General features: G+C 38.1%; 3 protein-coding genes across 3 annotated transcripts; 1 reads left to right on the top strand and 2 right to left on the bottom strand.

Moving 5' to 3' along the window:
• Positions 1 to 1466: 1466 nt before the first annotated feature.
• Positions 1467 to 3982, bottom strand: ptrh1 (peptidyl-tRNA hydrolase 1 homolog). The gene is made up of 5 exons (XM_079481872.1): positions 3311 to 3982; positions 2686 to 2905; positions 2436 to 2535; positions 2301 to 2346; positions 1467 to 2221 (listed from the first exon to the last, which is right to left on the bottom strand). The coding sequence occupies exons 1-5, from the start codon at positions 3485 to 3487 to the stop codon at positions 1961 to 1963; spliced, it is 804 nt and encodes a 267-aa protein (XP_079337998.1). The 5' UTR covers positions 3488 to 3982; the 3' UTR covers positions 1467 to 1960.
• Positions 3983 to 4329: 347 nt separating this feature from the next.
• Positions 4330 to 9656, top strand: inpp5e (inositol polyphosphate-5-phosphatase E). Its single transcript, XM_079481845.1, has 11 exons — positions 4330 to 4446; positions 4845 to 5706; positions 6453 to 6576; positions 6654 to 6751; positions 6837 to 6961; positions 7222 to 7341; positions 7429 to 7536; positions 7623 to 7778; positions 7874 to 7989; positions 8076 to 8212; positions 8366 to 9656. Exons 2-11 carry the CDS (start codon positions 4904 to 4906, stop codon positions 8499 to 8501), a joined length of 1923 nt encoding a protein of 640 aa, XP_079337971.1. The 5' UTR covers positions 4330 to 4446; positions 4845 to 4903; the 3' UTR covers positions 8502 to 9656.
• On the bottom strand, positions 9555 to 14390 carry pmpca (peptidase, mitochondrial processing subunit alpha). Its single transcript, XM_079481859.1, has 13 exons — positions 14313 to 14390; positions 13584 to 13786; positions 13427 to 13506; positions 13261 to 13343; positions 12996 to 13090; positions 12811 to 12911; positions 11830 to 12093; positions 11663 to 11755; positions 11452 to 11570; positions 11254 to 11344; positions 11121 to 11183; positions 10899 to 11043; positions 9555 to 10454 (listed from the first exon to the last, which is right to left on the bottom strand). The coding sequence occupies exons 1-13, from the start codon at positions 14372 to 14374 to the stop codon at positions 10285 to 10287; spliced, it is 1569 nt and encodes a 522-aa protein (XP_079337985.1). The 5' UTR covers positions 14375 to 14390; the 3' UTR covers positions 9555 to 10284.
• Positions 14391 to 17655: the final 3265 nt, after the last annotated feature.

Here is a 17655-nt window from a genome sequence, read left to right as displayed (position 1 = left end):
AGTGGGGTCGGTGGTCGCTTGGTACGAGGTTTGAATAGCACACCACTGAGTGATAAATGGCCATTGTGGTGGGAAGGGGATGAGTATCCACTGACCAGCAGCTGCGCTAGGACCAGCAACCTCTTAAAGAAACAAGACTCTATTTTTTGCCCATTGCAATTACAATCCAGCAGTGTCTATACTGTGCCATTACGCATTGTGTGCTCGATGACGTCCCCTTTCTTTATGGGTTCTCAAAAGCCACTCGTGTAAGGGGTTACCTGGCACTTTATCACAAAGGAACTGTTTGTAAACAGTCAAGTAACGTGTTTATGCAGGAGCACAATACAGAGTAACACTTGTTTAAATGTCAGCTGTTGAAAATGTCTATAAGAGCCTTTCTAAAAGTGCTCGGAAAAGACGAGAACCCTTGTATTCAGGTTACCAACATATTATGTCTTTCTGCATTTAAAACCAACAAATTCACTGACAGTATTATCTGTGTTTGCATGGTATTTAATGTGTTACTTCCACAGAGTCACAAACGACAAATATTACATAGTGAAATGTGTTATACAGCATAAATGACTTTCTTTACATCTTAGTATCAGATGTTTTGGTTTAAATATTTTTGTAAAACAGGGAAGACCCCCTAGGAGGCCCAGGACATTATCCTGAATAAATTTGCACTTTTGTATTAGTTGTGTGTCCAACCAAGCCAGTAACCTCTGACCTGAGAACTATTGTTTGAGATGTGAGTGGACTAAGCAATCCTGACCATTCAGAAGCCCTGGGAATGGATTTTGTGAAGCAAGTCTCAAGAAAAGCACATTTGCCAGTGCAGTATAAAGCTGGAATGTTGAAAGATTTGCCAATACTTTCCAATGTCTTTTTGTACACATGTAAGAGATTATTCCTGTCCTAACTTTATAATCAAATTTGCTAGTGATGACTTGCTTTGGAGACGAGAAGAGATGAAAAGGAAAATATTTGTGTCACATGAAAATCTCTTATTTTAACAATACCACACTTACTTCATTCTCAGTATAAATCGATATTAACAGGCAATATATGAAAATAGTTTCATACAGCCATACATGGCTGAGACCTTTAGTGAAATATTGTATTTGCATTTTGATTTATCATATTTTACATTTTTATTTTCCTTTAAAGGATACAAATGCTACTTGAATCAATACCCTTAAGACATCAATTGCTCACGCTAATATCAGAAACATAACATTTTAGCAAGAAATATTAACCCATGTTTAGAAAAAAATGATGGTTTGGATTTTAGCTTGACAAAAAGAAACATGTGCACAATCTGCACATAAAAACTATTTTGTTGAGAACGTTTGGTCTTTCACAACCGTTTTTACATCACTGCTCAATTGTCACATGAATGTTTCTTTGAGTGTAGTATGGTGTGCGTAAAGATTTGTATTAAATGGAAAATTTTCATAATCCATTAAACTGTTCAGAATGTTGTAAATTTCTGATTTCACTGAGAAAAGACAGCTTTGATTATTGATATAGCTTTTTCTTTCTGCAGACATTTCAAACTTTAGCAGAGAGCCCTGAAGATGACATCTGCATTTGGAAACATCTGAATAATCATAGTCATATGTTTAAATTCATGGCGAAACATGCTATTTGCTTTAACCAAACGAAGCATCACAATACTGCAAATGACACACAAGATTAAAGTGAGATCCATTCTGTTCACGTTTAAATAAAATGAATACCTCAGCTGAAATTTATTTCGTTTTATTACTGAATTTCTCATTTTTACTAAGTTTAAGTTTTTAAAATAATACATATATATTTTAGGTAACATTATTTTATTTTATTACAGGAAACATACATTTTTTATATAATACCCGTATGTCTCTCACATATACAACAACTTGCAACCTAACAAAATTGAACTACTTGTTGAGCAATTCAAAATACTATGGATTGTAAAAATGATACACTGATGTCATTTTTGATTCAGTACTGTTGTATCATCTTGAGCTGGTGAGAGTGCCCTTTCTTTTCTCTTTCGTGATGCTCTGCTTCCCTCTGCTGGGGAACTTTGGGATTGAGAGTCTGTAAGATACATCAGCAAAACATCCAAACTCTGTTTCACGGCAGAATCCAGTACTTTCTGTTCCTCTTGTGAAAAGCGTCCCAAAACGTGACGGTCAACAGGCGTTTGACCAGATGGTCGTCCGATACCGATCCGCAACCGCGGCATCACCTGCCAGCCAAGTTTATTTTGTTAATACAAATGTATCCATTTAACAGAAGTGTTGATTTTATGACAAATGTTCGCTTACATCAGTATGAAGACAATCCACGCATGACCTCACACCATTGTGACCCCTAAAAGTAAATTATTAAAAGAGAAGGTCAAATCAATGACAAATCACATCAGTGTAACAAGATTTTTCAAGTCAGCAAAACTCATTCACCTTGCGCTGCCACCGTGTTTAATGCCAAACTTCCCAAGCGGCTTGTCGAGCTCATCATGAATCAAGAGAATATGTTCAGGTTGAATAAAAAATTTGCTTGCTGGAGGAAAAAATGACACACACCTGTGAGCATATTAACATGTCTTAGTATGAAAAATAAAAATGAGCAGGGTCTTACAAATCTGTATCTATAATAAGTTAACTTATTATAGGACCGAAATTACGTAAGCCGATACAATGCATCACATACCCGCCTTCGCCACGCTAACCCCATTGACATTCATGAGCAACTTGGGCCGGAGCAGAACCAACTGGACGCCTTGATGTTCTGTTACAATGACCTCCCCTGACACCTGCCGGTCTGATCTCCAGCTGTCAGGTGTTTCCAGATGTTCAGCTAATCTTGTGAGGACAGCCATACCCACACTATGTCGAGAGCCATTCATACCTGGATTTCCCAGTCCTACAACCTGAAACACAAAACACAATCCAGTGATTCAGATTCAGTGACTTGATTTATATACATATCTCGGCTTTGATTTGAAAAGAACGGGGTTTCCTCCCAGAAACCCCCTCACCCATCTCAGGGACCCCCATATTAATAAAGATGACTTACCTTAGTATTTATATTACTACGTTACTAGTTTAATAAGATAATTGGTAAAAATGTCAAAAGTCATGTCTTCGCCTCAAAACCCTGACTGAATAATCCTAAGATTTAAGTATAAAATAATAATATAAAGTAAATGTATAATTTACTACATAGGCCTATAGTTATAATAAAGAAATTCATTCATTATTCATTATATATAGAGATATTATCTTGAGATAGACAATCAAGAAGGCAAAGCCCACATGTAAAGTACATAACATACCATCTTCCTTCTTTTGTTGCCAACTATTGATTCACCGGCCATCTCCCGTGACGGAAGCGTTCTCAACGACACTCGATATATAAGTTTAGTTATCATCCACCTTATGAGAGCCATTGGCTGTTTGAACGATTGAGTCAGAAGCGCCCAGACTTGACTTTGCACTGTAGTGATGCTCATCGTGAGTCACTCGTTCAGTTTACTGTCCGTGTTACACATTTTTAAGCCGGGTTTCGTCACACATCGGATCTAAAAATGGATATTACAAGGTTGATTGTGACTCCAAATAAAAGCTAAATCAATTCGCATATAAGGCAAATCGGAAGGATCTATATGTTTACGAATCGACTTGTTTTTAACCTTCACGCGAGTCATCCGAACTGTTCTCATTTATCACTTCTGTCTATGATCTGCCCATGTGTCAAGCTCGCTGTGTTGCCAGATTGCAGGTTTTACACCTGGTTGAAAACAACTGTCGGGCAGCGAAAATGAGATCTTTTACCGCCCATCCCGCACATATTTATAATAAAATTGCGTTAAATTTAGATATGAAATTATGTATCTACATCTGGCAGTTGGTTGGTACCGCACGAGTTAAAGAACGCAACAAGCATTCTTACGTTTTGAAACTTGGCAACGCCGGGGACCTACGTCAGAAGAGCTAGAAAAATGTTCATTTTCAAGCCTACAGCGCCCTCTTTAGTTGGGAATGAAAATATGCTGAAATAAAAAACAAATAAATAAATTACAAATAAAAAAAGGTTAATTATATAAGGTGAGATTCGTTTTGTTAGAGTCGCATCTTTGCAAACGAACTCACATTAAATTCAAGGAACAATGGATTGATATTATCCTCACAAAAAGCCTTTTAACAACCACAAATAATTTCGTCAATTATTTATCTTGAGGTTTTCATCGTTTAAAGTCGCTAAACCACTTTAGAACACGGCATAAAAACGCATAAACGTTGTTAAAATCGACAAAAATAAATGTATTTCTAACGCGTGTCACTGGATGTTTTCGCTAGATGGCGCTGTTGCATAACACACTGAGATGATCTGCTCGAGCTCCCTCTTGTGAGGTTGTTGGTTGACGCGCGTTGCTAAGGAAGTGCAGTAAGTTTCTTCAGCGAGCTGAAGGTAACGGAAAATCAAAATATATATTCCATTATTTATTGCATTTTAGATGTGTTTTACTTATTTTTCATGGTTTGATAAGGGATGAAAGTAATCTGAATGTTGTGCTAGATCAGATGTTGGGTCATCGCTTAATTTAGCATCGCAACGAAAAACAAAGATTTCGTGCGAACATATCATCACACATTCCTCACCTTCATTGCACTTTACTAAATATTGTGCAATCATTTCTTTCGGTTCTCCAACTACAAATGTCTGCTTCGATGTGTTGCGGTATTATATGCATTCGTTTAACAGACATATTGGTATTATTTACTGTCTCTTGAAAATATAAACAAATGAAACGTTAATCTTTAGATGTTTCCATACGCATAAGCATCACTTTCTCTCCGTCTCCACAGGATGTAACCACACGGGTACCATGGAGCTTGTTTACATCTAAACCAAGTCTGGCAATAGGATGAGTAAACATGGAGAAAGCATCATCCCATTTAACACCACTGATCTCAGGTCAGGAGAGCCAGCTTACAAAGCAGACGTTACTGATCTCAATGTAGACGCCAGTAAAGACAACAAGGACGAAGAAGAGCTCAGCGACATCAAAAAGCCATTTGATGAAGCCAGACTTCTTCTGGATGAACACAAGCTCTGTCCATTTCAGCCTCGGCCTCCCTCTCTTCCAAAACCCTTGGGATTGGCGATGGGAGGAAGAAACTCATTTGATCAGAAGGTCAGAGGGAGCCGATTGAGGAACAGCCAGGAGAGTCTCACAGACCCGGGAGAGACGGGCTCTTCCTCCGATTCGCTCAAAGAAGAAACCTCAACACCCGTGTCAGGCAGTCCGCTGGGTTTAAAGAATGGACAAAGTCTTACATCTGGACGTCCGAGCATGGAGACGCCGGCACCGTTCAGGAACTGGTCCGGTAGTCTCTCAGAGACTGACATGTCCCCACTTGAGCGTTGGGATTCGAAAGAGCGCATGAAACCGTCCAGAATAGTTCTTTCTCCATTACTGCCAACCGGCACGTTTCCTCCTCTGGATCAGAGCGTAGCTTCTGCGTCCCTGAGGGCCACTAATCGGATTGACAGGGATTGTTTGGATTACAGTGCAGTGGGGAGAAGGGGGCGGTCGGAGAGGCTTCAGAGGAACCTGAGCGACAGCCAGCTTTTCGAGACCATGGTGTCAGACAATGCCTCCGTTCACTCCATGAAGTCCAACTATAGCGTGCTGAACCCCATCAGACCCAGGGATGTGAGGAACAGGTGAGAGCATTTTGAGTTTGTGTGTTGCTTGAACTGTTGCAACCCAATTGGATTTAGGTTCACTTCAAGATCACACGATGTGTCGTCTTGGTTAACTGCTCCTCCAATTGTGTTAAAGCCTATTTGTAATAAATGACGTATTTAACAGGACGCTACATCAGATCAGATGATCGGAATGATTTCGTTTATTATAGGCGCGATTGATGTAGACCTTTGCAATGTCTTGAACAGCTTTAGTTTCACAGAAGTGAAACTGAGCATTGAATGAGAGGAGATTATTGGATCAGTGATATGCTATTTCAGTGTCTGCAACTTTGAAAACTGGTTGTGGAAGATCTTTCCGTAATGTGTACAAAGCTATTGTACTTTCCGTACAGTGTCCACATATTCATTAGAGAGTTTACAGTTACCTGCAAAAATACATTTAAAGGGACAGACCAGAAAATTCTGTCATCATTTACTGTATGACTTACTTTCTTCTGCAGAACACAAGATATTCTGAAGAATGTTGGTAACCTCATTGGCCCTCATTGCTTTCCGTTGTATGGGCACAAATCCACATGTCTGAAAAATATATTTAATTGTGTTCCACAAAAAGCAAAATAAAGTAATATCAGGGTGAATAAATAATGACAGTTTCGTTTTTTCTGTGAACTATTTAAAAATAATTTTGTATCTTTTGATGCTTGGGAATTTCCTCATTTCTTTCTTCTGGTCTAATATGTTTCTTAACATGTTTCTTCTAGGAGTTTCCTGGAGGGTAGTGTTCTTGGAAACGGTGCCTTACTCGGGGCAGAAGAGCTGGACCGCTACTTCCCTGAGAGACGGCTTGGCATCTACATCGCCACATGGAACATGCAGGGAGAGAAGGTGTGGAAGTACAGTGCCGTCCTGTCTAATGTTTTGCTGCATGGCAGCGTAGCCTAAATTATCCCTCTTGATCTCAGGAGCTGCCGTACAACCTGGATGATCTGCTGCTTCCAACCGACACAGACTTCGCACAGGATATGTATGTTATTGGAGTTCAGGAAGGTTGCCCAGATAGGTAAGAATAATGTTCTTTTTATATCAGTCCTTTTGATATATTCTTCACATGTACTCTGTTTATGTTCCTGTCTGACTGTCAACAGGAGGGAGTGGGAGATCCGTCTACAGGAGACTCTCGGGCCATATTATGTGATGCTATACGCAGCAGCCCACGGTGTTCTTTATCTCACTGTTTTTGTACGAAGAGATCTCATATGGTTCTGTTCAGGTAAGGCTGGCACTGGCCATTATATACTTTTTATGTACATTTTCATAAGAAAGATTTTATTAGTCTAAAATGTCTTTAGATGTTAAAGCTGAACGTTGATCAGATGTTTTTTCTGTTTTTTACTTAGAATGTAAATTATTTTTTTTGTCCTCATTTTAATTTTCTTACTTATTTAATCGCATAAGATAAAGACTTCAGTCATGCCACTTGCCTAATAAAAGTAGTTTTTTTCTACATTTGATGTTTTTTTGCTACTACAGAGGTAGAACATGCTACAGTCACCACCCGGATCATATCTCAGATTAAAACCAAAGGAGCCGTTGGTATCTGCTTCACTTTCTTCGGGACGTCTTTCCTTTTCATCACGTCCCATTTTACTTGTGAGTGAAATGTCGATGATTTCATTATTACCAATTATGCCAACAAGATTTCAGTTTACAGACATAAACCAAAAATCTTTGTTTCAGCTGGAGATACTAAAGTTTATGAGAGAATCTTGGACTATAACAAGATCATAGAAGCTTTGGCTCTCCCTAGAAACCTCCCTGATACCAACCCGTACCGCTCCACGTCCTGTGAGTGCCATTGATCGTGCTTTCACAAGATATGACCCCACTGCATTTCTCGTAATGAACACGATTTGCTCGTTCTTCGTTCTCAGCTGATGTCACGACCCGCTTCGATGAAGTCTTCTGGTTCGGAGATTTTAACTTCCGCTTGAATAAAGCCAGAGGAGAGGTGGAAGCCATTTTGAACCAAGATGCAGGCATGAGCTTGCTGTTACAACATGATCAGCTGTCTAAAGAGATGAAGGAAGGCATGTTTTAACAAGATCCATCTTTATGCTGTTTTTTTTTCCATAAAGCCAAATGTGCATTAAGGCATTTTTTATCATACTCCGTCAATTTGCAGGTTCCATTTTCAATGGGTTTCAGGAAGCACAGATTCACTTTCCACCTACTTACAAGTTTGATATCGGTTGTGACGTCTATGACACCACCACAAAGCAGAGAACACCTTCATATACTGTAAGGCAAAAATGTAAAAACAGCTTTGTGTTCTCATTTATCAACGTATACCTATCCGTAATGTCATTTTTCTGATGTGTTGACAGGACCGAATTCTTTATCGAAACAGACAGGCAGATGACATTAAAGCAGTCAAGTACACATCTTGCTCGGCAATTAAGACATCGGACCACCGGCCTGTCGTTGGCATGTTTCAGGTTAAGCTTCGTCCTGGTAGAGATAAGTAAGTGCCATCTATGAGAGATTTGAAATGTGTTCAGTTGTTTTTCAATAGTTGTGTCTTTATTCGTTCATTTATAAAACAATAATTGTAGGTTTAATATAAGGATAACATTCAGTCAGGTTTCAATATTAACTATTGTTTTATTGTCCCCAGCATTCCTTTGGGTGCCGGTCAGTTCGACAGAGGTCTGTACTTAGATGGAATCAAGCGAAGAATCACCCGTGAGCTGAAGAAGAGAGATGCAGCCATGAAAAACCAGAATAACAGCACTGTTTGCACAATATCCTGATCTGGGACCAGTGCGCTAAATAAAACCACGGCTGCTAAAACCGTTCGTTTTATATACGGAGTTACTGACGGGAAAGCTGGACTTTCAGGACCAAAGGAAAACTCGATGCTATAGATGTCACGGCACTCATCTGCCCTTTGCTGAAGTGCAATGTCAAGCTTTGTTGCACAGGCCAGGGACCCCTAAAGGAGCTTGAAAGTTTAGCAGCTAGCTTTGGATAATGTTTTATTGAACGAAAAAATGTTTTATAAATTATACTGACCAATGTAAATCAAGTTGACCTAACGCATACGTCCGCATTGTACTATACATCCATCAATACTTTGTTTTTGCATTATTTTGTATTCTGATATGTACCTGGTACGCTTCAACAGTCCTGCATTTGGTTTTAACTGATAGTGTTACATTGCCACAGATTCTTAACTTTTACTGACACCTTACACAACTCACTAACCAGCTAGCCGATCATGTTTATGGTTTATCAGCTCCTGGGTCTCTTATACGAGCAGTAACCTAATAATGATCTTTTTGAATGGGACCTTTACTGTGACATCATAGGGGAAACGTGCTGCTATCATCACTTGTGTTATTGATAGGTGAAGCGATATCATGTGATCGTAGAGAAACTACTAGATGAATTGGGTTGAAATGTGTGTGTGGAAAGATCTAAAAGGGAGGCACAGACTATACTTGAGTTCATTGCCTTAACTATGTTATTCAGCTTATTTGATGTCGGATGAGATAACGGTATTGCTTATGTATGGATCAAAGCAACGGTGGAGTAACATCAAGTGGCACGTCCATGTACGTTTCAGTTGTTTGTGTACTGAAAGTGCCTGCGATCTCGTTCACAATTGCCTCAGTGACTTTAAATACATTCTTGTTTCAAACCAAATAATAGCATGTACCAATATTTGTTTACATTGAGTAATACAAGAATTCTGACTCATACTCAAGTTGGTGTTATTTCGACACATCATCGCAAACCTGTTATTGAACATTTAAAATGTACAGATAACTTTGCAAGATGTAAACACTGGTTCAGAAGCACATGGGGTTTTACTTTTTATTTAGTTATTATTAGTAATATTGTATATCATATATAATTGCATCTTAAAGATTTTTGTTTAACATTTTAAATCGGTTATAAATATTCTGTTGGTTGTATTTTAAAACAAACATTTGTGTAACTGAAAAGTTCTTATGGACCAGGATTGTTCGAAGAGACCTATATGACAGAGACAAAAAATATCATTTATATGTATAAGATCATGGCGGAAAGAACCAAGCTTTTATTTTTCCAGGGGAATACAAATGTTTTAAGTTATATCAAATCAACCATCTTTTCACTATGTGAATACGCTTCCATGAAAATATAATAAATACTGGGTGTCTTAAGGGGTGATCCAACAAAAAGTACATAAATGAAAAAAAAGTACGACATAAATAAATGAGTTGTAGCATAGAAATACATAAAAGACCCAGTATACAGTTTTCACTACAATTGTAAATAGCAAACATTTATTCTGTGTAAGATCAATTTAATAGTGTTACTGGGGTATCCTTTTAAAGCTACCAAATATATCTGGTATACGTTCATCGAATGTCCACCGCAGTGCAGATATCTGTACATTGTTTTACTGATTCACAATGCTGGAAATGTGTAAAATAACCACATTCATTTTACACAAGATAAACCAATCTGTACGTGATGTATGTGGAGTTAAATTCTACTCTTGTGGGTTCAGTCGTTATCCTCTAGATGGCGTCACTTGTGGGTCCACTATCGGAACAGGCGATATATGCGAGGCAGACGTCCATCTTTACTAGTCAGAGCAGCCTGGATGTCCTCATAAGAGGGAAGCTCTGCAAGATCTCCCAACGCAGCCACGGCTGGTTTACTGCGCAGCATTTTTGTCGTGACCCTCTTGACGTCACTGGCTGTTACATTACCTACAGCAACGGAGATATAGTGTAAACGATCTCATCTCATTAGAAATGTCCTTCAATATCATCCAAATCAGTTAGAGAGACTTAACAGGACAGAGCCGGTGAATGGCATTGCTAAGAAATCACTCCTTAAAGGGCCAGTTCACCCAAAAATTACAATTCTGTCTTCATTCACATACATTTCTTTATGTAATGCCGAACACAAAAGAAGATATTCGGAAGAATGTCCGTAACCAAACAGATCTCATGGCCCATTGACTCCCAGAGTATTTATTTTCCCTACTATGGTAGTAAAAGGGGGATGAGATGTGTTTGGTTACTGACATTCTTCCAAATAGCTTCCTTGTACAGATTTGGAACAACCCGAGGGTGAATAAATGATGACAGAGTTGTTGTTGTTTTGGTGAACTATTTCTTTAAGCCATTTAAGTAAATATCGGTACTTACTGATAAGGTCACAAAGCTCATTTGGCAGTTTTCTCCTCCCTGTTGCAAGTACTTGCCGACCTACGTCCTCAAAGATGACCGGCCGTGATTCTAAGTTCATCATGAGCATTGATTTCAGTTGCGTCTTGGCCCTCTCCAGCTCCATCTACACGAGAAATAGAAGAAACTTTCTTAATATCGCATTCCAGCATTACATCACAAATAAAGAGAAGAGAGTCTTACTTCTCCTGCCGTTCCATTCATCTGAATAAACTCTCGTGTAATGATCTCCACCATTTCGCGCACCTAAACACAAATAACTGTATTCAAGTTTTGACGTGCTATAGGAATATTTCTTACGAAAATGAAGCTGTACCTGCCGAGGGTCTGCGCTTGCATGGATGCAAAGCAAACCGCTATCTTCATAGCTGTGATGGTAGCAGGTAGCATTGTACATCCAGTGATGCCTTTACAAAAAAGATAAACAATGCTAAAAACATCCTTTCTCATGCAGCCGTTGCCATTTTTAAGCACTTACAATCAGAGTATTTAAGAGCAAGTGATTATGGCGCACCTGTTGAGCACATTAAGGTAAAGACGGGTGAACATGCCTTTTCCTGGACCCCCGGCCGAAAAGGACCCGCCTCCCCCCATCATCATATTGAGGACGGCGATGGGGATAAAATCATCCTCCTATCAGTCGCAAACAACAAAGCCACATATGAAATCAACATTCAGATAACTACTGTGAAATTCAATTGCTTTAAACATTTTCTATAACCAACCAGGAAAGAGCAGCTCTCCAGGCCAATCATGATGTGTGTCAGTTCCGGTATAGGCGTAGGACCCAAGCTGACATCAGACATGTCCTTCACCGTCTAACATCACACAAGCAGTTTATCTTAAGAAACCTTCAAAATACCAGACGATGTGTGCGTCGGGCTTCGCTCACCTTCACGATGCCTCCTGTGTACTGAGCTACAGACCGGTCGATGTTGGCAAGTGTGCTCTCACCCCATACCGGTTTAACATTGAGCAGATATTTCCTGGCACACTGAACGAGTTGCTCGTGTTCGATCCCGACCCCCGCCAGCACCATCCGCTCCGGGCAGTAATAGCTCTGTAGGTACTTATGAAGCAGCGTTCTGTCAATCTTGTCAATGTTAACAGCAGGACAGAAGCGAGAGAGACCCACGGTGTTGCCTCGGTATGCTGCCTAACAGCGGAAATACAATATGACATGATTTATTGATCAACAGCTAAATAAACATGTTATGGTAGAAATGTTTCTGATTTTGATATGGTTTGTTCTACGATTTATTCATAATAGCAACCGAGCAGGAATGGACTTTTACATAATTTACATGAGACATTGATTCACGCAATAATACCGAACATTTATTTTACTTTCTAGGTTTTTTTATACAACTTTTTGCAGTGAAATAGAATTAAGGCGAAGTGCTTATAAAGGCTTTTCTACAACAGCTGAAATCATGACTCAGATTTTGGAAACAGAACTCTCCGACTCATACATAATTGTTTTACTGATTTATATATTCAGGTATGTCAGACTTAAAGATCGGGTATCATGCTATGTCATGCATTCTGACTTCTTGTACGTGCGTTATGCACAAAACACGAAGGGATTAATGTGATGATGTGTTGCTTGCTCGTGCTGTAGTTCCATCGCACTCTGCCCACACCTTCCCACCTCTAGCGGCTCGTGTTTTTCCGGAAATAACCGTATAGCTGTATCTCTCTTTTAGAAATATGATCAAACTAAATCCTCTTCTACAAGATACAATGTATGCAATATTACCGTATAGGCACTCGCGATTAATATGAGATTGGCAGAAATCTTTAAGAATCATATTATATTTTGATTTATCCTCATCACATACCTAAACGAACAGTGTAAAAAAGTCCCACTTACAGCATGAATCATCTCTGTTAATAAAGGCTCTGGATCGGGTCTCATGTTCAGATCCTCTAATTCAAAGCGAACAGCCATTCTGGTCATCTCAATCTCCTCATCTGCAGAATCACAGCATCATATAATCTCTGAATGTTTTTAAGATTCATTGACAGAGCCCATCGACGGGGTTGCAGGGTGCTCACCTAATAAACGGGGCTGAAGCACAGCATCTGCCAGCAGGTTCACTACAGTATCCAGCCCCTTCACTTCAGCCGATACCGCGTACATTGTTGTGTCTCTTCAAATATGAACAAATCAGCACAATCAAATAAAATGCTAAGAGATCCGTATGAATGACAGCAAAGATCATTCAAATGTGTCAGTGTATGTGTGGTAAATAAGCTTAAAGATGTGTATTAGAATATATATATGTCTACTTTGGACTAAAAGTTTGATGAATTGTGAAACCTGGATGTTTGGCAGTCACATATGCCTCCATGTTTCTCGAGTGTGAGGAGAATTTCATCCTTACTTCCAAACTGGGCTGTAGACTTAATAGTGAGCAATGAATTAGTTCATTAGTTCAAAAACAATATAGACATCGACTCATTTTTTAAATATCTCATTTACTTACAGAAAATGCAAGCTTTTCCAAAAAGTGTGCGATTCCACTGGGATATTTCGCTTCGTGGCGTGAGCCCGAGTTAACTAAAACTAAAAAGCAAACAAGGCAGTTAACCAGAAGTTTAAGATTAACCTATAAATATTTACACATCATGGAATATACTTACTTCCAACTGTGCAGAATTGACCAAATTTGTTTTGAGAAGCGACTTTAAGTCCGTTTTCTAAGGTGGTAATTTTTGTCTCGTGTGTCTCATGGCCGTCCACAGATGCAAAGACAGGTTTAGGGATGCCGGGTAACGATGTGGACAGAGATATGTTGGGATATGATCCGCCACTGCTGTACTGTCTACATACTGCAATGCCACACCTGTGCATGATGTCAAATAAACACCAGTCATGACCCACAACATAAAGCATTCGAATGGATTTATGCGTGTTGGTTTTCATGGAAACTAGAACAGTCTCTGTGGGTCTCTGCTCTGGTAATGTTTTGGGTCCTTTTACTGGGATGTGGCCGGAGAAGAACCAATCGAGACCAACAGAAATAAGACCTTACATAAAGAAAGCTAGCAATGGTTTTATGGAAAATGAGCTTATAGCTCTGATAGCTTATGTTCTTCTTCAGCAGGATATTGTCACTGTTTATGACTCAGTTAAACCAAATGTATATGCCATGTCATGCATTTATAGCATGGCAATTAAAAGCTAGAGAAAACGTTGTTTTGCCACCAGAGCACAGTTTATTTTACGTATATCTGTCAAAATAGTGAAAGAGTTTAACTTTATCACGTGCACACTGCCGCTATAACAAAAGACATTCACACATTTAATAAAACGTAACTTATTTAAAAAAAATCTTTCTTTGGATATTTACTTAAAAACATAGATCGTACCTCTGAACACGGCTCCAGCCCCTCAATCTTGACATGTGAGTAGCCATGTTGGATTTGACCATGGCATGAACATCACCCGGAAGTGATTATGAAATACTTCCGTTAGCATTTTATTATGCTCTTTATTATTCAAATTATTTCCCCGTTACATAAATAAATAAAATGAATGCATAAACGATCTAAAGATATAAAAGTGAGAAAAAAGGCAGGATTAAAATAAAAGGAAATAAATACATAACAATATTTTCGGATTGTGTAGACATGTTTGATGTGGTTTTAAAATATGTCACAGTCAGACAGAATGTAATATAAGATGTTCTTTATAAGTTACCTTTGTTTTATGAATATAAATAATAAAAAGATGAATACTATTATTCTGTTTTTCAGAAAAGCGTGGGTTTTGTATCCCATGTATCGTTTTGTATCGTGATAGTGAGAGAGACCATCAAGTTTTAAATTGCACAAATAATTTTGTTTTAAATAAAAACAACAGAATAGTGTTTTATATTGGAAAAGTATAAGATTGTCTGTGGAGTATAATTGTTTTAAAATGTATTAGTAAACATATAGACGAACTATAATGATGACCTATATTACTCTTATTCATAATGTGGAAAAAAGATGAATTTAAGTCAGTGATATATTTTGTGATCAGTGATATTCTAGAAAAATACTGAAATAATGCATCTGTTTGTAGCAATGTGCTTTCACCCTTTTCCAACCAAAACAAATGGTGCATAATAATTGGATTGATTTCTAAATGCAAATGCATGCATCGGTTCAATCAGCTCTTTTGGTCATTGGGTGTGTGAAGAACACAAGAATCGGTTGACTGAATTACATTTAAAGAATGATGTTTTCGACACATTTGACTCTTTTTCTGTTGACCGTGTCTTTAATTCCAGAAATAAACGTTTCGTATGAGCTTCAAGATACCATTCACACTCTCAGGGAGGAGAATGCGTACCTACAACACAAACTGACAAATCTCACTCAAGCGCTGTGGGACATGAGAAAACTGATGCTGGATCACTCATATGGTAAGAATAATAATAAATGTATGCGTCATACACATTTAGCTTTCCCCAATATGTTTCGTGAATTGTTAAACTATTGAAAATCTATCTCACAATATGACTTGTAGCGAAAGTGTCTGCAATGTTATTTTTTGTTAATTCCAAAGAATCTGCTGTGGATGGTGACCAGCTGCATGCCTGGAATGAATGGATTCAAAACGGTAATAAATATTTTGCTTTATATATGAATGATTATGAATATTATAAGTTAAAAATAATGTCACTGATTTGTATTTTCTACTGTTTTCTGACATCCAGCACTGTAAAAAGTGATTTGTATTGTTGACGTGGTCATATGCAATACTGTGTCATGTTTTTCAGGTCTCAACACAGAGACTCATCTCATGTTAGAACAAGCTTTCTGTGTACCAGCTCTTCACAGCAGTGCTGTTTCCCTGAGCAAATTCATTTTGTTCTATCAGATTTCTTATGGGTTGGGTTGCATCTTATCTAGAAACTGACATAATTTATCTTTTAACCCGTTTAAAACTGTAGACAACTAATATTGCTTAAGGCTGTATTTTCAATTCCTTTTCACCTGGAAATAGATTTTGATTGATTACAAATAACGTTAACAACCGACATTCAAAGATTTCATAAGGGAAGAGCTCTCGTCTGCCCAATGATGTGTGGACTGTGAGGTGTTTTTATCTAGAAAATCTTGTTTACTTAAATTTTAACTGAATTATGTCAGGAAACATTCTGACCTTAGATTCAACTTTAAGTGATGACAATTCTGTCGTCATTTACTCATCCAAAACCGTATGACTTTCTTTCTTCTGCAGAACTCAAAAGAAGATATTTTGAAGAATGTTGGTAACGGTGGGATTGACTTGCATGTGTTTGTGTCTATACAATAGACGTCAATGAGTACTGTGATTGGTTGGTTACCAACATTCCTCAAAATATTTTCTTTTGTGTTCTGCAGATGAAAGTCATACAGGTTTGAAATAACAAAAGTAAATGGTGACAGAATTGTCATTTTTGGGTGAATTATCATAGCAAATATGCTGGCCACTTAGACATTTGTAAAGGCAGATTGTAAAAATAAAAAACTATTATTGCATTGCAATGGTGGAACTGTGTAGGAGAAATCTGGGCACAGCCTGTCAGATTTACCACAAAAATGAATAATAACCATATAAAAATAATGTTTCATTCTATAGCAAGTATTTCTTTCAAGATAAACTGTCTTTCTGTTTGAGAATGTAAATAAAGAATCACAGCTTGCATGTTTTCTCTGCTGGTTCTGTTCAATGCATCAACCTCAGATTGTTGTCTGATAATGACTGTAGCAACATGAAATGATTTCGAGCCAATTCTCACTCATAGACTTTGTGTGTTTGATGTTCTACACCGCAAAATTCATATCCAGCCAACCTAACCGGCCTTTGTTCAATTCATTCAAATCACTCTCTTGCATAGATTAGAAATCAGCCTATTTGTACTTTAATTTACATCTGATTGTGCTGAATTGATAAAAGAAATGAAGTCGATTTACATTTGCAAAGACTTACTACATGTTGGCTAAAGCAAGATGGTTAATAGTAACCTTTTTAAACGTTCATCTAATCATTTCACACAGAATGGTCACATCTGTGAAAAACTATAAATGGGGTTTTGCAATCCAACTCATTGTGTTTTTACATAATATTTAAACAATGGCTTTACATGCTGAGTCATAAATGATTCATTGGCCTTGATCGAATACATACGACTTTTAAATTGTTGTCTTTCCTTGGTGACTTTTTTACATTTACATTTAGTCATTTAGCAGACGCTTTTATCCAAAGCGAATTACAGTTGAGGAAACATTGGAAGCGATTATAACAACATAAGTGCATCAAAACTAGTCCATCAAACTAGTTTTAAACCAGCTTTAGCCATCGCTGTAGAATGTAAAACACTGTTTAAATCAGCTCATTTTATTTCGAAAAAGAAGAATGTCACATGCAACCAAGCACACGTACAGGTGTGAAATGATTTGTGCCAGGGTGTATAACAAACGCTATTAGACTTGTGGACACCTTTTTTGAATAACCATTACACGGATTTGGAAAACAATTGTTCTCGTTTTTTTTCTCCAAAAGCATGTTTTTTTTCTATTTGTGGCCTCTTTCATTTTGCATAGTGTGGAAATGGGGTCTGAACACATGCAGAGTGGTGCTTTAGCTCTCTCATATTGTTCCCACTGTGGAGGGTGTGCGGTGGTCTCAGAGCCATCTGTGTGTATGTGTGCGGGTAAATGCGTGTCTGTTGCTCCATCA

Source organism: Barbatula barbatula (assembly GCF_947034865.1).
Source record: "Barbatula barbatula genome assembly, chromosome: 2".
Taxonomy (NCBI): domain Eukaryota; kingdom Metazoa; phylum Chordata; class Actinopteri; order Cypriniformes; family Nemacheilidae; genus Barbatula; species Barbatula barbatula.
Note: the sequence above shows the minus strand (reverse complement) of the source record. Positions and strands in the feature narration are given on the sequence as shown.